The sequence below is a fragment of the Rhea americana genome, unplaced genomic scaffold (genome assembly GCF_003343005.1).
Source record: "Rhea americana isolate MKP2758 unplaced genomic scaffold, rheAme1 scaffold_7, whole genome shotgun sequence".
Lineage (NCBI taxonomy): Eukaryota > Metazoa > Chordata > Aves > Rheiformes > Rheidae > Rhea > Rhea americana.
This window is the reverse complement of record NW_028186867.1, coordinates 11,234,135-11,252,091: the sequence shown is the minus strand read 5'-3', so window position 1 is coordinate 11,252,091 and position 17,957 is coordinate 11,234,135. Positions and strand designations below refer to the sequence as shown.

General features: G+C 43.1%; 1 protein-coding gene across 1 annotated transcript in view; it reads right to left on the bottom strand.

Annotated features, from left to right (window-relative positions):
• NPAS2 (neuronal PAS domain protein 2) overlaps window positions 1–17,957 on the bottom strand; it is a 103,649-nt gene that overhangs the window by 47,608 nt on the left and 38,084 nt on the right. The window contains exon 2 of the mRNA XM_085321609.1: window positions 3,904–3,957. Within this exon, the coding sequence (XP_085177735.1) occupies window positions 3,904–3,957 (54 nt within the window). The remainder of the gene's footprint in view (window positions 1–3,903; window positions 3,958–17,957) is intronic.

Here is a 17,957-nt window from a genome sequence, read left to right as displayed (position 1 = left end):
AGGGGGAGTGTTACTTTGGCAAAAATAAAGATGTCTCAACAGAAATAYAAGGTATCTATTTTTAACACTTGACATTTTATTCACAAAGGAAATACAAGAACTCCTCTAGTGGAAATAACTCTACCAAGATCTCAACCAATGATCGTAGTAAAATCTTCAAAAGGAAAAAAAGAGAGAAAAAAAAAAACAATTATGTCATCGAAACTACCATTGTATGATTGTAAATGTTTTGTTCAGTCCAGTTATTAATGTCTTAAATAATGCAGCTTTCCTCACTTTCCTCAGAAGAATATTCCCCAGCCTTGTTTACTTCACTGCTAGGACATATCATTTATGGTAAGCCAAAACAGTTTGTATCTTAATTCCATATTATTCGTCCCAGATCTCCTCTCTCCTTACTACTCAGAAAAAATTATGGCCTGCTCAAGGGGAAGAGAGACAGTATGAATAGAATTTGGATTTTTAGAGAATACAGCTGAACATACAGGACAGCTTGAACTCAGAATGATCAAAATTGCCTTCTTAAAATGTCATTAAATAGTCATTTTTAATCTGTTATATATTTGCTGTTTATTGTTTTCTAGAAAGACTGTTATGTGTTGATTAGCAGCCATTTCACTAGACTGATTTACAAAGATTTGTGATTTTGCATTAAATYTGGAATTTCTTTTTGCTGTCCAGCAGGATACATTGTATACACATTAAAGCAACTAACTGCGTAACATACCTTAATTCAGAGTCTGAAGATTATATTTTATTGGAGTGAAAAATGGCAAATGTTAGTTCTAATTTATTAAATGCTTTCTCCTGTGTCACTTCAGGCTGGTTTTGGTTGGAATTTGGAATTCAATTAAACTGCAAAAAATATATTTCCAAATAATTTTCTGTTAGTAAAAGCAAACAAAAAGAAAAGAAGGTGAGAGAAAAGAGTTCACAGAGTATGCTTTTTGTTTTAAATTAATACATTTATRAAACAAAGTAAGCCTTGTGCAGAGCCAAAGAATTCATATTATTTCTGTCTCCAGAAGATGGAGATCTCAAAGAAGTATTAGACGCTTTCAGGCTTGGTGCCACCATACCTAGATTTTAAGCCTTGGGGCTTYGGAGTGAAGTTAGGTAGAGCGTTATGGGAATGAATTGCAGCAGACCAGGGCTCTAAAACAGCAGTTCCCTGAAGGAAGAGCAATACAGCTTGGCTAAATAATAATCCCTTGGCGAAGGTTCAGAGTTCAGATGCCTCYCCTTGGGAGAGTGTGGCCCCTGTTCCCACCACAGGTAATATATCAAAGGCTATTTTGCTTTAAAAACTTCCTTCTTCTGCAAGGAGCAGCTCCTCTCACACCTAACCATCCGCTTGTAKTCAATAAACTACAAAAATTTGCCTATCTCGGGGCCTCCCTCTGGTCTCCTCCCCAACGGGTGCTTTGCAGTACAACGGCTCGGGGTCAGCAGATGGGGCGGTGATGCCCTGAGGCTGCCCTTGCCCGCAGCTCGGGCTCTCCAGGGAGAAGGAAACACGGCTCTGCCCCCGCCACGGGCAGCCCGTGACTTGGGCTCTGCGGCGGGTGCTTTAATCGCCATCCTGGAAGGCCTTAACGATGCTGGCGYGCTTAAGACGCTGGTTCTTCTCAGCCTTGACTTCCTTTGGCACTCGCAATCAGGCGCCTAAAGGTGAATCGGGGGAATCTGAGCCCAGGCGCCTYGCTCTTGAGGCAGCACGTCTGTATAATACAAACCGAACGTGCGCAATAAATTGAAGCACGTAATAAATATGAGGGTGGCTGGTCACACTTGGGGCTTGAGAAATCCAGCTCCAGGCTTGGGTCCCTCCCCAAAGAGTTAGATTCCAGTCTCATCAACTTTTACTCATAAAATGAGAGCAGAAAACTTTTTCCCCGKGTTTTCTTACCCCTTCTTTGGTTTCTTAGCTGTTAGGGACCTGTTCCTTAGACTGAACAAAATAAAACCAAGTGCTTCCCCTGCAACACATGACAGATGGGAGCCATCAGTTTTCAACAAACAACAGCAAAACGTTTAGCCAATGGCTTCTCCCAGGTTTGACTTTCTTCAAAGCTTGGGGAGAAAACACGTAGCTTTTGATTATTTTTAGTGGAATTGAAATGGGTTTAATATATTATAGCAATTTTAGACCTTCATATAGCCTCTCATGATTTCAAAATGAATTTCAAATTTAGGTTCATCTATAAAAAGCAAAATGTAACTAAATTAAAATATAAAGAAGCTGTTTTCTTTTTTTCATTTTAAAAGTTACTGTTTCTCTGTCCACCTTGATATAGGCCTGCCCCAGGGTATCACAAAAAAATCCCTTGCTGAGCAAACAGAATAAAAATCATACCAGATGGTGATGAAAACCATTGATAGGGAAGATATGTATTATCTTATCCTTGTCCTATATGTATGCATTTAATCCATTTTTCTGACAATTAGCTCAGAAATATTTTGAAAATAATCAGGTCTTAGCTGTGTGAAGAATGAAGGAAACTATACGTGGGCTTCCTTCTTCTACTTTCCATGTCTTTGATTTTGTGTTTCGTGCACCAGAAATTCACATTTCACAGCGCTCCTCGCTCACTGTGGCACCTTCAGCTGCRATATCCCGTCTCTGAAGATGCATCCTTTTGCGATGCAATGTGGCRTGAGGCATCCCTTCCCCGAATCCACCTCCTCCCCTGTCCACAGATGTCTATGTTATTTACAGCTGGTTTGGCACAGCCGTGCTCGCTGTACTGCGTGCCCATAGCTCTCTGTTTGGGAAGTCTCAGGCGCATGAAGGCTTCCCCAGAGACGGTAGCAGCAGGGCTTCAGGGGCTGACGGACCCTTTGCCTCAGCAGATATCCCTCACAGCCCTAAGTGGAGGTCAGCACTTTGCTCCCGGTATCAAACGCAGGCCTTGAGCATGCACAAATCAGAAAAGGGAGCAAAAGAGAACGGTTGAGCTTGGTTGCAGCGTGTGCTGACCTATATTAGTGAGAAAAGGCTGCAGGGAGGAAAGAAGAGGAGAAGGAATCCAAAGAGATGAAACCGGATCAACTAGTTGTGCCTGGACTGGAAATACTCTCATTAGAGAGAACCAAGGGAAAAAAGTGCGTGCAACCTACRGCTCCCTCTAAAGCAATTAAGCTGCAGGTTGCAATATTGATAAAGCTTCTGGAAAAAAAAAGGAAAGAAAAAAAGAAAAAAAAAGCTTGCCAGCAGCTTTTGTGACCCTGCAGATGCCAGTCAGATTTGACAGTTATTACAGCTTATTGCCACAAATCAAAACACGCCTCAAAACATGCTCTCCCTCCACCCCACAATAATTTCCTGCCTACTTATCCACTGGGACTTTATCAGGGAGAGAATAATATATGTGAATAAATGTTTGTGCCAGTTCCGGGTTGACACAGCACTTCAATGGTCTTTTTCTGTTAGGAAGGTAACTTCTGTGTGTTTTCATTACTGTGAGATAGACACAGCTGAACAAATGACCATCATAATTTTTTAAAAAATCATTTTTTAAAGTTTCTTTTTTTTTGCAGGATGTCTTTTGTAAATAAAAAAACCCACACGTTTTATACACTCTGGAGGCTAGGTGATGTATTATAGAACCAGGAGTACTCTGCTTGTTCTTCAGTTCTAGTGCTCTGCAGTAATAGGAAAAAAAGCAGTCAATGCCTTTGCTTCTTTGACATTTTCCACAGGAAACATTAATGAAGTTATTTTGTTCTTACAGGCTAGCTGAGAATAGTGATCTGTGATATGGCAGTTTTTCAGGTTGTGCTTGGCTCTATTCTACTCTTTCTTTTTGTTCAATTAATTATGAATAAACTGCTTCTGCAGCAACAAACAGTATCAGGCTCACCACAAGGTAAACAGAGAGTTATAAAATAAAAAATACTCACCTCTTTGCCCTGTCTTTCTCATCTTCATCCATTAGATTGTCTAAGCAGTTTTTTCTGTTAAAAGAATGCAAGAGTCATTATAAATTGTCGTTGTGTTAGCTCTACTTTCRGGTTATTCTCAGAGTAGCTTCTATTTCATTTTAATAACAGAGTGATGATATCCAGGTCAGATAAATGTGTCAGCAGTGCTTTATGCCACAGTCTTTGATTTTAAGAAACATCCGTTGTAGATAATATTATTTCTTAGTATCACACTAACTTGCAGGGGCTCCAGCCAGCAATCAAGGCCCCAGACACAACGCAGCACACCAACACAGTAGAAAAAGTCAAACACCTCTTGGGGGATTTTCAGTGCTGGGATTATTCTCTGCAAATCTGCAGTCTGGATGGGCGCTAGGTTCTCTGCCCAAGTTGAAAAGGCATTTTCAGCACTCCCGTATTTCAAACCTATTGTCTCTGGTGCATTGACTGGAGCCARCCTTGGTCATGCCTTGGACTCCTCATGTGAAGCCTCCTGCTGGGAGACATTTCATCCTCCTTCAAGGGCCCTCATCTGAGTACCAAAGAGACAGTTGCAACCTCATTGCATTACAGCCCAAATTCAAAGTGTCCTCATAAATTCTGCTGCCTAAGTCTGGCTCCTAAAGGACAGATATCCTCATGGAGGAACAAACACTCCATAACTAACAACAGCTGACAGACCATCCTCCTGGTGCTCCCAGCACTGAGCTTGGAGAGGACAAATGAAGCTGCTGCCTACACAGCTCTTCTCCATCTCTGCCCAGGCTTAAAATGGCCAGTGCTCAGTGGCTGAGCAGCTGCCAGGCCTTGATTTGCTGCGTAGGTGAAGATGTAGCCCCTGGCTCTAACCCTGCCTGTGAACCGTGGCCATCAGTCTCACTCCTTTTGCTAGCATTGACCAAAATGTTTTGACCTGCAATCAGGTTTATGGTCCAGTTGCTCAAGCAGTTCATTCTGTAAAGATAAAGTATTCTGAGCATGAGATGTGTTCATAGAGCCACGGAGCCAAATGGAGTAAACAACTAAAGCAGTAAATCRTGTAGGCGAAGCAGAGGGAAAAATACAAGACCAACACAACTGAAAGCTGAGATCCTCAGAAACACTTGCCTCCAGCGCACTGCCCACCCCTCTTTTGCTCCATGGTCTCATGAGAAAGAGATGCTTGAGACACAGCCCTGTTCAGCCTGCGGACAAGGCTGTACGCTACCTGCCTTCTCTCRTGGCAGCTCACACTCACATCAGAACACAGAAGCTGCAATTTGCTGCATGCCACACAAATATTTTCCAGACCAGGAGCTCAATGCTGYTACTAACTCTAGATATTTCCAAAGATCATTTTCAAAGTGTCAATATAATGACATGCAATGATAATAGTTTCAAAAATCAATAAAATGTTCATGTAATGATTCCTCAAAAGGTAAGACATATGAAAAAGATTGGAGGGGGGAAGCAGRGAAGTTAATTGTTATGCTTTATTTCAGCCCATTGTATTTTCCAGATATGAGTCACATAGAAATTTGCCTGTCTAAAGAATATTTTATTAAAAATCAATAGTGAGAACAGTGGATAAACTCTGTCTTTCTGTTAGTTGATCCCATACAGTATTACTACACTGGCTCGTTAGTCAGTAGTTAATTAAGAACATGAAACTACTTGTAACTTGTAATCAAATATAAGCACAATGAGAGATTAAAAGCTACAAGTTACTGATTGGAGGGCAAAGCTGCYACTTAATGGGGTTCAACTTGTTAACGGAGGAATATAAGTAGGAAATATAAAGAGACGTTGGCTTTTTTAGCTGTGACTGGCAGATTTAAATTGCTGAATCCTATTATACATAACAAAATAGCAGATAATGCTAYGTAGTTTTTAGCCCCATCTGGTTTTGTGAGGCAGACAGTACCTAACAGAAAGAGGCTTCCAAAKGTCCCCTATAAACTGTCAAGGAATTACACTGTTGGGAAGCCTCTACCCTGACAAGAGAGCAACAGGTCTAACTGGTCTGTTCTGCCAAGGATTTGGCTAGACCTTTACAGTGATTCATGGCCAGCTTCCAGTAAACAAGGTTTCTCACTGACTGACATCGAATTCAGGACCCGCTGTGCTGTTGCTAGTGTTAGACAATATCTAATTGTCATTTTGCTTCCATCTCCTCACACAGCAAAATCTCCAGAGCACCATGAGCATTGCTAACAGTGTTTGCCAGTACATATGTACCATATGCAATTAAAACTATTCTTGACAAAATAGATACATCAGAATATACAACTTCTGCTAACTAGTATGGTCATCCTTCCCCTAAGCCACACCAGATGTTGGCTAAGTGCTGGAGGAGAGCCCAATGACATGGAGTTTAGGTATGTSCTTAGTGCAACCTGCTTGCTCCACATTATCCTCCCAGGCCTTGAGCTGGGAGGGCCCAGAATAACGAGAAAGGCAATCTACTCTTTTATCCCCCATCAGCAAGGGGGTTAGGATGCAATTCTGGCTCGTTACAATGACAGAGGCAGACAGCAAATTCCTTGGCTCTGTGCCACCATTCCCCTGCAAAGAAAATGACATTAAGACAAGAAGCACRAGGGTTTCTCCAAATCCGAACAATTCTTTCAGGCTAACAAAGGGCATTTGAAAACCTGAGGGTAACAGCACCACATGGCGTAACTCGCAGTGGGGGAGTGTTTAAGAGCAACAGCCATGTTTGGAACTTCATTAGTATCTTCATTATCAACAACAAGTGAAGAAATGGTCAGTCAAAAAGATGGGAACCACCTGGAATAAGGCAGAGGAAGCCCATGTACTCCTGCCATCAAGGTACTGGGACAGACAGACACACAGAAAGACAGATACACCTGAGTGGGGCAGAACAAACCAATGGCAAGTTTTTCAAAGGTTGGCTCCAGTCCTCCCCACCCCGAGACAAGCTCCTGCCTTCAGAAGAGTTTAAGAAGTAGGATGGCACAGCATGAGAARTAAGGTAAGCAAAAAGGGCTATCTTTGCACCCAAAAGTCTGGGGCCTCTGGACACGCCGAACACTACGCCCGGTCCGAGGGAGCCTCACCAGCCACGGGCAGGCTGCAGCGCCCCAGCTGATTGCTCCCCCTCACGGAGGGCCAGCTCCTTGCCAGCCTGGTTGTTAGCTAGGCTCCTTTTGCTGGCAAAGCATCGCCCCTCTCTGTCCCAGGGCCCGGGCCTGTTAGCCAGTTGTATCCCGCAGAGTACTTCCCTTATGRGAGGGGAATTTGGACAAGCCATAAATCTGCCATCAGGCTATAGGTCCTCTGACCAGCGAGTATGCCTTAAGTGTGATAAGCAAAGCAAAAAAAAATTTTTTTTTACCCTGACAGTACATGGGAAATTGATTATTAGCRCTTTCATGAAAATGTTTTATTTTTTATTTTGTTCATTTTTAAGTACTTTTTTTCCCATTATTTTTTAATATGAGCTTTTCTGGAAATGAATAGGTAAAAAGGTAACCACATATCCCCGGCTTAGGTATCAGATGGAGAATTACAGCATGACCGCCCCCCATGTTCATTCATAGAATGAATAGTTGCTTGGGAAAGAAGTAATTCAGGCACAATGCCAGGTCACTCCAGGGACTCTCCAGAAGAAAAGTTGCACATGTTTATTTTGATAGTCTATTCCCAGTGGACACAGAACTTGCGCTGTAAAATTCATCTGGCCCTGATCACCTTATGCTGCACTTGAAACACATTTTTCAGTGAGCTCATCTGTGTCTGCTAGGCTGGTTTCCCTCCTTACTGTTTTAGTGGTTATAAGGCTACATTACCAAATGAGYGACATTCAAATGTAAATTATCAGCTGTTGATTTCCCACAAAGATGCTCTGTGGCCAGCTAATCTCAGTTCCTACAAATCAGCCTGGCATTTAACATGAACTTTCAATCATTCTCAGTTAACTCAGCCTAATTAAATCCCTGTCGATCATGACAAAGACCAAGACATAAATCTCTCCTAGAGATCCCAGGTTACGCTTGGGGAAGCCTGGTGAGAAATCATGATATTTGTGCTCCTGGCCACGAAAGCCAGGCTCTGCCTCCCCTTGCCTCTCACAAGTGCTGGGATAGCTGCTGCCCCTGTCCTGCAGGCCTTTTGGGGTGTTGAGCTACTCATCCCGTCCAGGGCACATCATGCAGTCCTGGGGACAGAAGTGYCTCCCTCGACCATGCCCTGACGTCACTGCCCACCCTGATATGCATATGCCTGAGCCCTCCCTCAGGTGGAGGTCTCACACYTCCTTGGGTGAGACCACTGAGCATGCTGGTACAATACCACCATGCTAAGTAAAGATGATGGTATTGCACCTGGAGAGCAGTCCTGCCACAGACAGAGCGCTGGCAAGGRTTGTAAGGAAAATTCGGGCTCTGGGAAGAAATGTCTTGTGCTAACATCTGCTTCCTGGGCAGAGCCTCCCCAGCAGCTGCTGCCTCTGAGATGGGGGACAAAGAAAAAGCAGCAAGTGGATACATCCCCACATGCCCCAGACGCAGCGCTCAGAGCCCATCCCTGCCACGTCTGATCTCTGCCAGGGGCTGAGCACTGCCTCGGTGGGAGGAGTTACCCTTCTTCTCCCCATGGAAAGGGAGGAAAAAGGCTGCTGCTGATGAGTGCAGCAGCCCAAAGGAGGCACACGGTTGTGTTCAGTCTATTGGGATTTGAAGGCTGGATCCACCCGTGAGTGWAGGGATGGAAAACAAACAACAGGACCTCATGTGTATCAAGTATGATTCAAGGTTGAGCAGGCACTTAGCAGCACTGGGGACCATGGCTGTGGCTGGTACCCGCAGCTGCATCCCCTTTGCTCCAAAGAGGGGTAAAATGCACCAACACAGAGCATTTCCCTTCAAATGCTTGCTGTTGGGCAAAGAGAAAGATTAGCATGCAGGACATGAGAGGAAAGGCCGCAATGCGAGAGGCAAAAAGGGACCGCTTTGGACTCCTCATCCCACATCCCTCTGGCAYGGATGAAGCTCTCAGGTGTGTGTAGCACTCATGAGGTGTTTCGTATGTAGAGACGCAGGACGGGTCTGTATAAATATGATCAGAATAAGTCAACAGATTCATAGGCAAGTCAAATCAGAAATGCATCCCTCCATGCTTATTTTTCAGATATAAACCTATGAATTGTTACAGTAACATAACAGAGCCCATAGCTAAATACAGCATAATCTCACCCATACAAATTAAAATTGATTTAAATGTAAACACAGTAACCTTGGGAAAATGGAAACTAAAAGTGAAAAATCACTTTCTTTATGATCTACACTGCTATTTGAGAMGGGACTGTGATTTTTCAAAAGGAGAATGACAGTCTGCAGTTACCGCAGGTCATGTAATACTTAAATTGCTATGGGAATTACTATTTTTACAAGCAAAGTAAAAAATCTAGTTGCATGGTAAGTGTCTAGCATTAGCATTAGGATTATTTTTGCCTGGCAGTGTGTAACTTAGTCTTCCTGTTCTCAATAATTTGCTACATTTTATTTATACTAGGTAAGAGGATGTTTGGTGTGTTCCAAAAAAAAAAAAAGAAAAAAGAAAGAAAAGAAAAAGAAAAAAAAGCATGGGAAGAGAAGAAGAAGAAGAAAACTTTTGGAGAAAATTTTTGGACTTTGTGAAGTTATTATCTTAGCAGATAACTTGTTGCACTGCTTTAGATACGGACTTTGGAAAACACAGAATGTTTCTTACAGAAAAAGCATTACAGTAAAAATCACCTAGAATCTGGTGATTACCAAACAATTAGTAGACAATAATTGAATATACAAAAAGACTAATGTTTTATTAAATGCATCTTATTGATCATTTCAATTGAACAGTTATTATTCTAACCTTCATGTTTTTTATTTACAATRAATCTGTAGTTTGTAAGTGGCTTAAAGCAACCAACTCCTAAAAAAATCCAAATGGAGACAATGAAAAYGGTGGAATTTGACATATGTTAATGGTCCACTCTTCTGAACTGAGGATGGCAATGAAACGTTCACTGATAAAGCACTTGAGTGTTATGGGATTACAATGAAGAGATGTAAACTCTCATAATATCTCCTGGTACTATTCTTTACATTATTCCCATGTAGTGGAAAAAGTTATTCTTTCCCATAGGTCAGAAACATTGTGCCTATTGCTGTATGCTATWGGACAGCTACCCCATCGCTACCTCAGTGATGGCTATATTTTTAGATGTGTTGTGTGTGAACCCTCTACAGGTAAGGAGCTATTTGCTTCAGTTTAAGGCAGGAGTAACAGAGCTGATGTCAGCAAAGCTGTGCTGGAGTACAGCCAGAGTAAGCGAGAAGAGTCACGTGAGCTCGTGAGCAATGTGTAAAGTTTGTACACAGCTTGGTATCTCTGATGAAGATCAGTATATACACGCTCATTATCTTTCCTTATTATCATCACTCAGTGACTAGAGCCATTCAAACTTCAATGACTAGACTAAAGGAATTCCCAGGTTCAAGCCCTGCTCTGCGCTCCTCTCTCACTACTGGAAACAGAAAGGCAAACAAATTAAACTAACATTAATCAGCGAAGACTGCCATCTGTGTAACTCGGAGCACTTCTTGGTGTGCCCGTCCYCTTCCAGCAATGCTAAACAGGATTAGCGGTCCGTGGGTGTACGGGAAAAGTAGGTCAGGTCAGGAACATTGTTCTGCGTGATGAACGGCTGATGTGATTGCAATGGGCTGCTTGCAGCCATCTCTCTTTCTGAACGAGCTGCGGTGATGAAGCACCTAGGCTTGTCATAGGGCACCTAATGGCAGCTCAGACCACTGCTGCCTTTGCGAGGGAAAGCGTGTTCCTCTGGGAGGAAGGATGGTGCCTGCAAGAAGCAGGACTTTTACCAAACATGTCTAGTACACTGGAATTAATGGGTGTATTTTAGCACAGGAACYGTGACATGGGGCAATTAAAGGCTGAATTATTACTAGTTTGGCATATTTATTTCTCACTCCTTACAAAACGACGCAAAGCCAGGCAATGTGCTACTCCCATGAGGGCAGGAGAATTGGGACCATTACAAAACTAGGGTGCACAGCCAAACATTCATAATTCTATAGGATGGGAAGGGATGGTGTCAGCAAAGCCAAGGCTCAGCTACAACTATCACTTGCAAGAGATGTCAAGGGCAACAAGAAGAGTTTTTGCTGCTACCTYGGCAGTAAAAGGCTGAACAAGGAAAATGTGGGACCATTGCTGCAGCAGGGTGTGTTAGTCACAGCAAACCCAAAGAGGGCTGAGGTACTCAATGCTTTCTTTGCCTCAGTCATTACCAGCAAGGCCTTGCAGGCCTCTGTGCTTAGAGATGAGGGTCAAGGAGGAGAGGACTGACCWGCATTGGATGACAGTTGAGTCAGGAAACTGGAGGGGGCTTGACCCAGATAAGTCCAGGGGACCCAATGGGCTGTATCCTCGAGCGCTGTGAGAGCTGGCTGCTCTCTYATCTTTGAAGGGTCTTTGAAGGTGAAGATTAGGGAAGGTCTCTGATGACTGCATAAAGGCAAATGTTGCCTTCAAAAAAGGCCAAAGGGATGATTCAGGGATCAATAGATCAGTCAGCCTCACTTCAGTCTCTGGGAAATCATGGAGAGTCCTCTTGGAGTACATCTCTGGGCACATGAAGGGGAAGGTGACAGGGAACAGTCAGAATAGATTTATGAATAGTAAATCGTGCCTGACCAACCTGATTGCCTGATTAGGTCTGTGGATGGAGGGGGAGTGGTGGATGTCACTTACATTGCCTTCATGCTCAAAGGCAGGGCTRTCATTGGAAGGACCCAGGTGGGCTGAAGGACTGSACTAACAGAAATCTCATGAAATTCAGTGAAGACGAATGCCAAGTCCTGCACCATGGAAGTAAGACCCCCAGCAATGACAGAGGCTGGGGACGGATGGTCTGAGGAATAGCTCTATGGAAAAGACTCTGGGGGTCCTGGCAAACAGCAAGCTGAATGTGAGCCAGCAGTGTGTCCTTGTGAGGAAGATTGCCAGCAGTATCTTGGGCTGTCTCAACAGGACTGCAGCCAGCAGACTGAAGGAAGGGATTATCCCCCTCTACTTAGCACTCATTACACCATATCTAGAATACCACATCCAGTTTTAGTCCCCCTCCTCTCCAAACAGGAAAGAAATCGATAAACTAGAACAAGTCCAACAGAGGTCCACCAAGATGTTTGGGGCTGGAGCACTTACCCTGTGAAGAGAGGCTTGTGGAGCTTGGGCTTACTCAGTGTGGGGAAAGGAAGGCTTTGGGGGCACTGAATAACCCCCCAGCATCTACAAGGGCTCACTGAGGAGGTGGAGATGGGCTCCTCATAGAGATGCATGGGAAAGTCTTTTTTGCTGATGAGGATGGTCAGGCAGGGGAGCAGGTCGCCAAGGAGTCTGAGCAGTCTCTGTCCTTGGAGGTTTTCAAGACCTAACTGGATGAGGTCCTGGGCAACCTGGCCCGACCTAAGAGATGGCCTAGCCTTGAAGGATGGATGTGAGATATCCCAAAGTCCCTTCTAACTTGAATTATCCTGTGATTCCAGGGCTTTGTAGGAACCCCAGTACCACTGGGTTCCTGTCAGCAGTGTGTCCTGTTACACTGTGCTAATGCCTGGTGTCACTTCTGGATATTGTGAGCTAGCTACCATCAGGAACATCCTGAGCATACCAGTCCCCTTGAATGAGTTCCTACATTATATATGTGCCTGGAACCTACTTTACTATGTTTTGCTCTTCCGTGCTGTGAATAGCACTGTCTCCCCTATGCTGACATCCCTCCTGCTCTATAAACCTGCTGTCTAGGAGAAAGGAACGTGAGACACGCATCTTAACATTGTATGTCTATGTGTCATGTGTCTGTCATGTCAGTTTTAGACACTGATTTGAAAGCATATTCACTTTGTAATAGAATTACCAAAAAAAGAAGAYGAAAAATACGTCTCCTGAGAATGGCCCTCGACTGCAAAAATTTATATTTTTCTCTCTCTCCTCCCATGTTCTTAATCTGTTTTAGGTATTTATAAAACTTTAATCCTCATAGTATCAGAAGTCCTGAATGTACAAAGACTGTAAATATGCTTAACTCTACACTGCTATAAGAAGTCCCTCATGTATATATATATATATATATTTGCAAACTCGAGGTCTAAACATTGAGGTAGAGCTGCACAGATGATTTTGTAATTATTAGCTCTGAAATCTTGGGTCTCAGTTATAAAGTATCCTTAGTTGTAAAAACATATTAAAGTTTATTTGCTTCTGCAAATATTTAAATAAGTAGAATAATACAACATCTGACATACAATTTTATGACAGTCAAATGCTCAGCCAGCACATGCACTTTGGCWGAATATGTGAGTAAAATGCTTTAAACATCTATTTGACAAAAACTCAACAAATTTTTGTTTTGTTTGGCATGAACTACCTGGAAAACACAAGCAGAAAATCAGTCTTTCTAGATGGGACTGTTGTCAAAGTTGCTCTCTTTTCTTTCTGTCAGCAATAGCCTTGACAAGATCSTTTTAATCCTTTCCATCCAATTAAACAGGCTACAGTTGCACTAAAGTACAAAGCAAGATATTCAGGAGCTGAAACAAGTTCATTTCCCCCTACATTTTTATTTATTTGTTAAATATCTATGGGAATTTTGAATATTTGACTGTACAATCAGARTTTCCACCAGCTGCAATGGTGTTCACTCCATACATAAGATGCTGAAATATGAGACCACATGTTTTTGCAAAGAAAGGAGAAAGCACACCAGAAACCCAGTGAGATGCCCTATTTCTCTGAAGGCATAGGTGTTTTGATGTCTAGCCTCATGTGGTAACTCTCTCTAGACTGAGCAGAACCTGGGGGTGAAGGATCATCTTCTCTCAGTGGCCTGGCCTTCTCTCTGCCCCATGGGAGCTGTGTTGTCCTTCCTGTGTCATCCTCTCCCCCTACATTGCATGACCCAGCAAGACCCTAGGTGCTGGTGGGCCCTGGCCTCAGCAGCAGACTGGGACTCAAGCCCAGTGGCAAGTGCTCACCTTGGCCACCYGTGTCCTTATACTCCATGCCCAACTCCTCCAGCCTGGGTGTCCCAGTGTGGTGATGCCCATGGCAGCCCCAGCAATTCCCACRGATGGGAGCGGGAGGTAGGAGGCGCAGAGGGAAGTGCTATAGCCTTTGCACAGAGCCTGCAAGAAGGCAAGAGCTTCCTTTCCTGTGCAAAAGGCAAAGCTGTGGCCTAAATCTGCTGTGATACAGGGGAAAAAATCCGCATACAATATACAAAAATAAATAYAGATATCAGCGTCAATAATCCTATCACTTTTGTGTTAACAGCTTGATAACGTATCTGCTTATAACTCACACACTGCACTAAATTTTCTGCTCTATAGTAACTATCATATTCTTGTCAGCAGAACTAAATATTTAATCATCTGGGGAGATGAATCATGAAAAGCTGTTTTGGGGAGATATTTTTAAAYGGACAATTTGTTGTCATCTGATTTTGACAACTTGCTGCCTCTTTCCTCTCTCAGGAGGGACTCTGTAAGCCTGTGTCCACATGAASTATTTCTCGGCACGGCTTGCTGTCTCCCTTGCTGGTGAACCCTGTCATCTATGGGGTTTTAAGGTTATTTTTGACAAGACCGAGGCAGGAGGGTGCAGTGAGCTCAGAGCCCTTTTGGGCACCGCAAAGCCTAGAGATACACAGCCCGGCTGCTTGCATGGCACTGTGTGGCTGGGCGCTGCCTGGCCTTGGTCCCCCAGTTTTACGTCCGAGTCCAAGCCCGTGTCCATACCCTGGCCGAGCGTTCGGACGCAGCACCAAGCCAAGGTCGCACCCGTGTTTTGCACCGTGTCTCGCGAATTTACGGCCGCGGGTCCCTCCTATCGTGGGCTGAGGGTCACTCCAGCCRTGGTGCTGGGTGCCGCTGCTCTCCGCTTCAGCATGCTACCGGTGGTTCCCATTTTACAGCGATAAAGATTCTTCAGTGTGATGTAAAATTCAAATCAGGTTTTGCAAAGTGAATCTCTAAGGAGAAAGGATAATTATTAAAGATCTTCATTAGTGCTTTGCAATCTTAATTATGATAATTATATTTTTGTAGCTAATATAACTGAACTCCTGCTTTTAAACCCGCTAATAAGCATTTTTAGTCCTCCTCCTACTGGGCCAACAAAACTGTAACGTTGAACTTTATATTTACACAGGGCACTCTTTTTAATAAAAGTGATGTGCTGTTTACATAGGATTTCCATTCCCTTTTATCCACACTGTGAAGGTGCACATTCCCCCAAGGCAGGGGAGAATGAAAGAAAAAAAGGAGAAGAGCAAAGAGGATTTCAGGAGCCTGGGCTTGCTGTCTTTGCCTGGCAAGAAGGGGACACGTTCCCTGCACCACAACGGCAGCTCTTCTTCTGGGGTACTTGCAAACCCGGTCATCTTGTGTAGGGGCAGCTGTGAGCTTGCCGCAAAAATGTCCCTTGGGCAAGGCGAACGCAGATGCGGTGAAGCAGGTTGGGGTGGTGGTGGGGGGGGAAACCTGGCCTGGGAAGAGGGCTCAGCACCAGGCAGAGGGGCGGATGGGCCAGGCGGGGGGCAGCACGCCGGGGCTGGCGCCGCCGGAGCACCCGYCTGCCCACTGGAAGCCTTGAAAAGCACCAGCATGAGCCACCGGTGCAAAAGGGTCTTTTCTGAGCACGGTTTATAATCCTCGAGAGAGTGGAGCCCTAAATTACAGCCTCCCCCTCCTCCACCGCCTTTGTAAACTATTGCAACGGACTGCTGGAATTTTTACACAGGAGTTTGTTTGCAGTCAAATATCTTACAGTTATTAGTGCAGAGAGAGAGTAAAAGATCAAAGTTGGATYGGCATACAAATTCAGATATCTCAATAAAGAAACGAAAACAATAAAGCATGTATTTAATATTATCTATCCATTAATCTCTGGAGTAAATTCAGAAAACTAATTAAAAGCTTCTACACAGATAAATGATAAGCTGCTTTATTCAATGAGCTCAACATATGAACAAACAGAGGTTTGTGTTGATATCATGATTGTTAGCAATTGCATTAAGGCAAATGATTTTTGCTGTGCTACTGGGAATACAGTAATTTGAAAAACAAAATGTTGAGAGATGAAAAACTCAAACCTTTAGTGCACCAAGCATACTGCATTTCCTGTTCCTTTTTATTTATTTCAGGTAATGATAACTCTTACGGGTCAGCATGACAACAACAACAACAAMAAAAAAAACAATTCAAGACCTGAAGAAGAGAAAACAAAACTGAAGCCTGTATAGAACCAAGAAAAATCTCTGCATAATCATTCTGCAGTGTTAGTCTGGCTTTAACRGTAATATCTATCGTCTTCCTGCGTGGTAAGTAAGTTCTCAATCCATCACCTCTYCCTGCACCTCATGTCCCTTTTCCTACTACTGGATTCTATACGTGCAGGAGATTTTGTCTGAATTATATACAGAGGTTTTGTCTCCTCAACCGTAATTGATAGATGTTCTATTTTTGTGGTACTACAACTGTGTCTTGCGTGACGAGGCATTGCAGTGCTGTATGGAGAGCTCCGGGAATCACAGCAGCCAGCRGTGCTGTTCATTGGTGCCAGGGAATAACCCCTATTCCAGGCATCTTTGTTAAGGACTGCAACTTAAATACATGGATCTTAGAAAAGGAGAATCCTGAAGAACATTCAAGACAACAGATTTTACAGCTTAAGCTGTCCATTCAATTTAAATGCAGAGCCTGAAGTAATGAATTTAAGTATAGAAATGGTCCTGAATCAGATTATTTAGGAATAATTAAAACTGATYTGACTCCAGGATTCAGTCCTCCTTCTATGAATTATATGCAAGGAAATGACTTGAAAGACTTAGTTTTTCTATCCATAGTGCATTGCAGTGGCTYGATGCTTATTACCATAAAAAAAGCTTTAAATCGATGAAATGAGGGAAGGAGAGAGAACTATAGCTGCTTTTGTTTGCATTTTTTATTCATATTCAAGCATCCCCTTCATTCACATTGTGCATTAAACTCTSTCTATTGACTAAAATGAAATAGAGATTTCAAAAAGTCTCAGCCTAATGTCCTCTTGAACATGAGCTAAATGCAGGATATAGTCCAGAGAGCGTAAAGTGCACTTAAATTTTAGYATATTCACTCAACTGCTGTGTTTCAGAAACAGAAGTCATTAAAAGCCCCATCGCAAAATATCAGATTATGCCTCTGCYAGATATTCTTTCTGTGAAAAGAAAGAATAAAGGCAGCCTGAAAACCATAGTGAAATAGTGATATGCTGATTCACCTCATGCTCATRTACTGTGCAAGTTAGAATTGCAAAATAATGTGTCTTTCTTGTGCCAAATGATATTGGTAGGAAAGCATCCTTTGGCTACGATGGGTGCTTCCTGCAATTCAAAATGTGCATTTACCCTTTCCACTAGCAAGAAAATTTGCTGTCAGAGTGTCAAACTGACTTGCTATTTTATTTACCATCTGTGTCAGATATTCATATAGACACACTAAGTGTGTGTCTAGGTCCCTAAAAGCCTGAGCTGTTGCACACTGCTACCTATCCTTCATAATTACCAAAGATAAAAACTAAGAGGAAAAAAATGACATATTTTTGGATCCTTACTCATGCTGAATGGCAGTTTATTACAAATATAGTGCCATGACCATTACCAGAACACTGCATAYGGGAAAATAGGACCTGAATCCTCAACACATCATCAATTTAGAAGGTATTCTAACAAATCAGGGTTAACTATTCCGTAGAAAGCAAAGTACTTTACAGCATAACTATTCCTGCAGCCACTACTGTGATTTCAGTTCTTGTAGACTTTTTCTGAATTGACCTTAAACAAATTGTGAAGGAGGAACACAGCTCAGTGAAGGTCTAGGAGCTTTCCTATTTACCCGGTTTCACAAGGAAAAAAAAAAAGGCATAGGGGAGCTAGATTTAGGGAAAAAGGAAAAGTGAGAAAGAGAGAGAAAAGTGGCTAGGGAGCC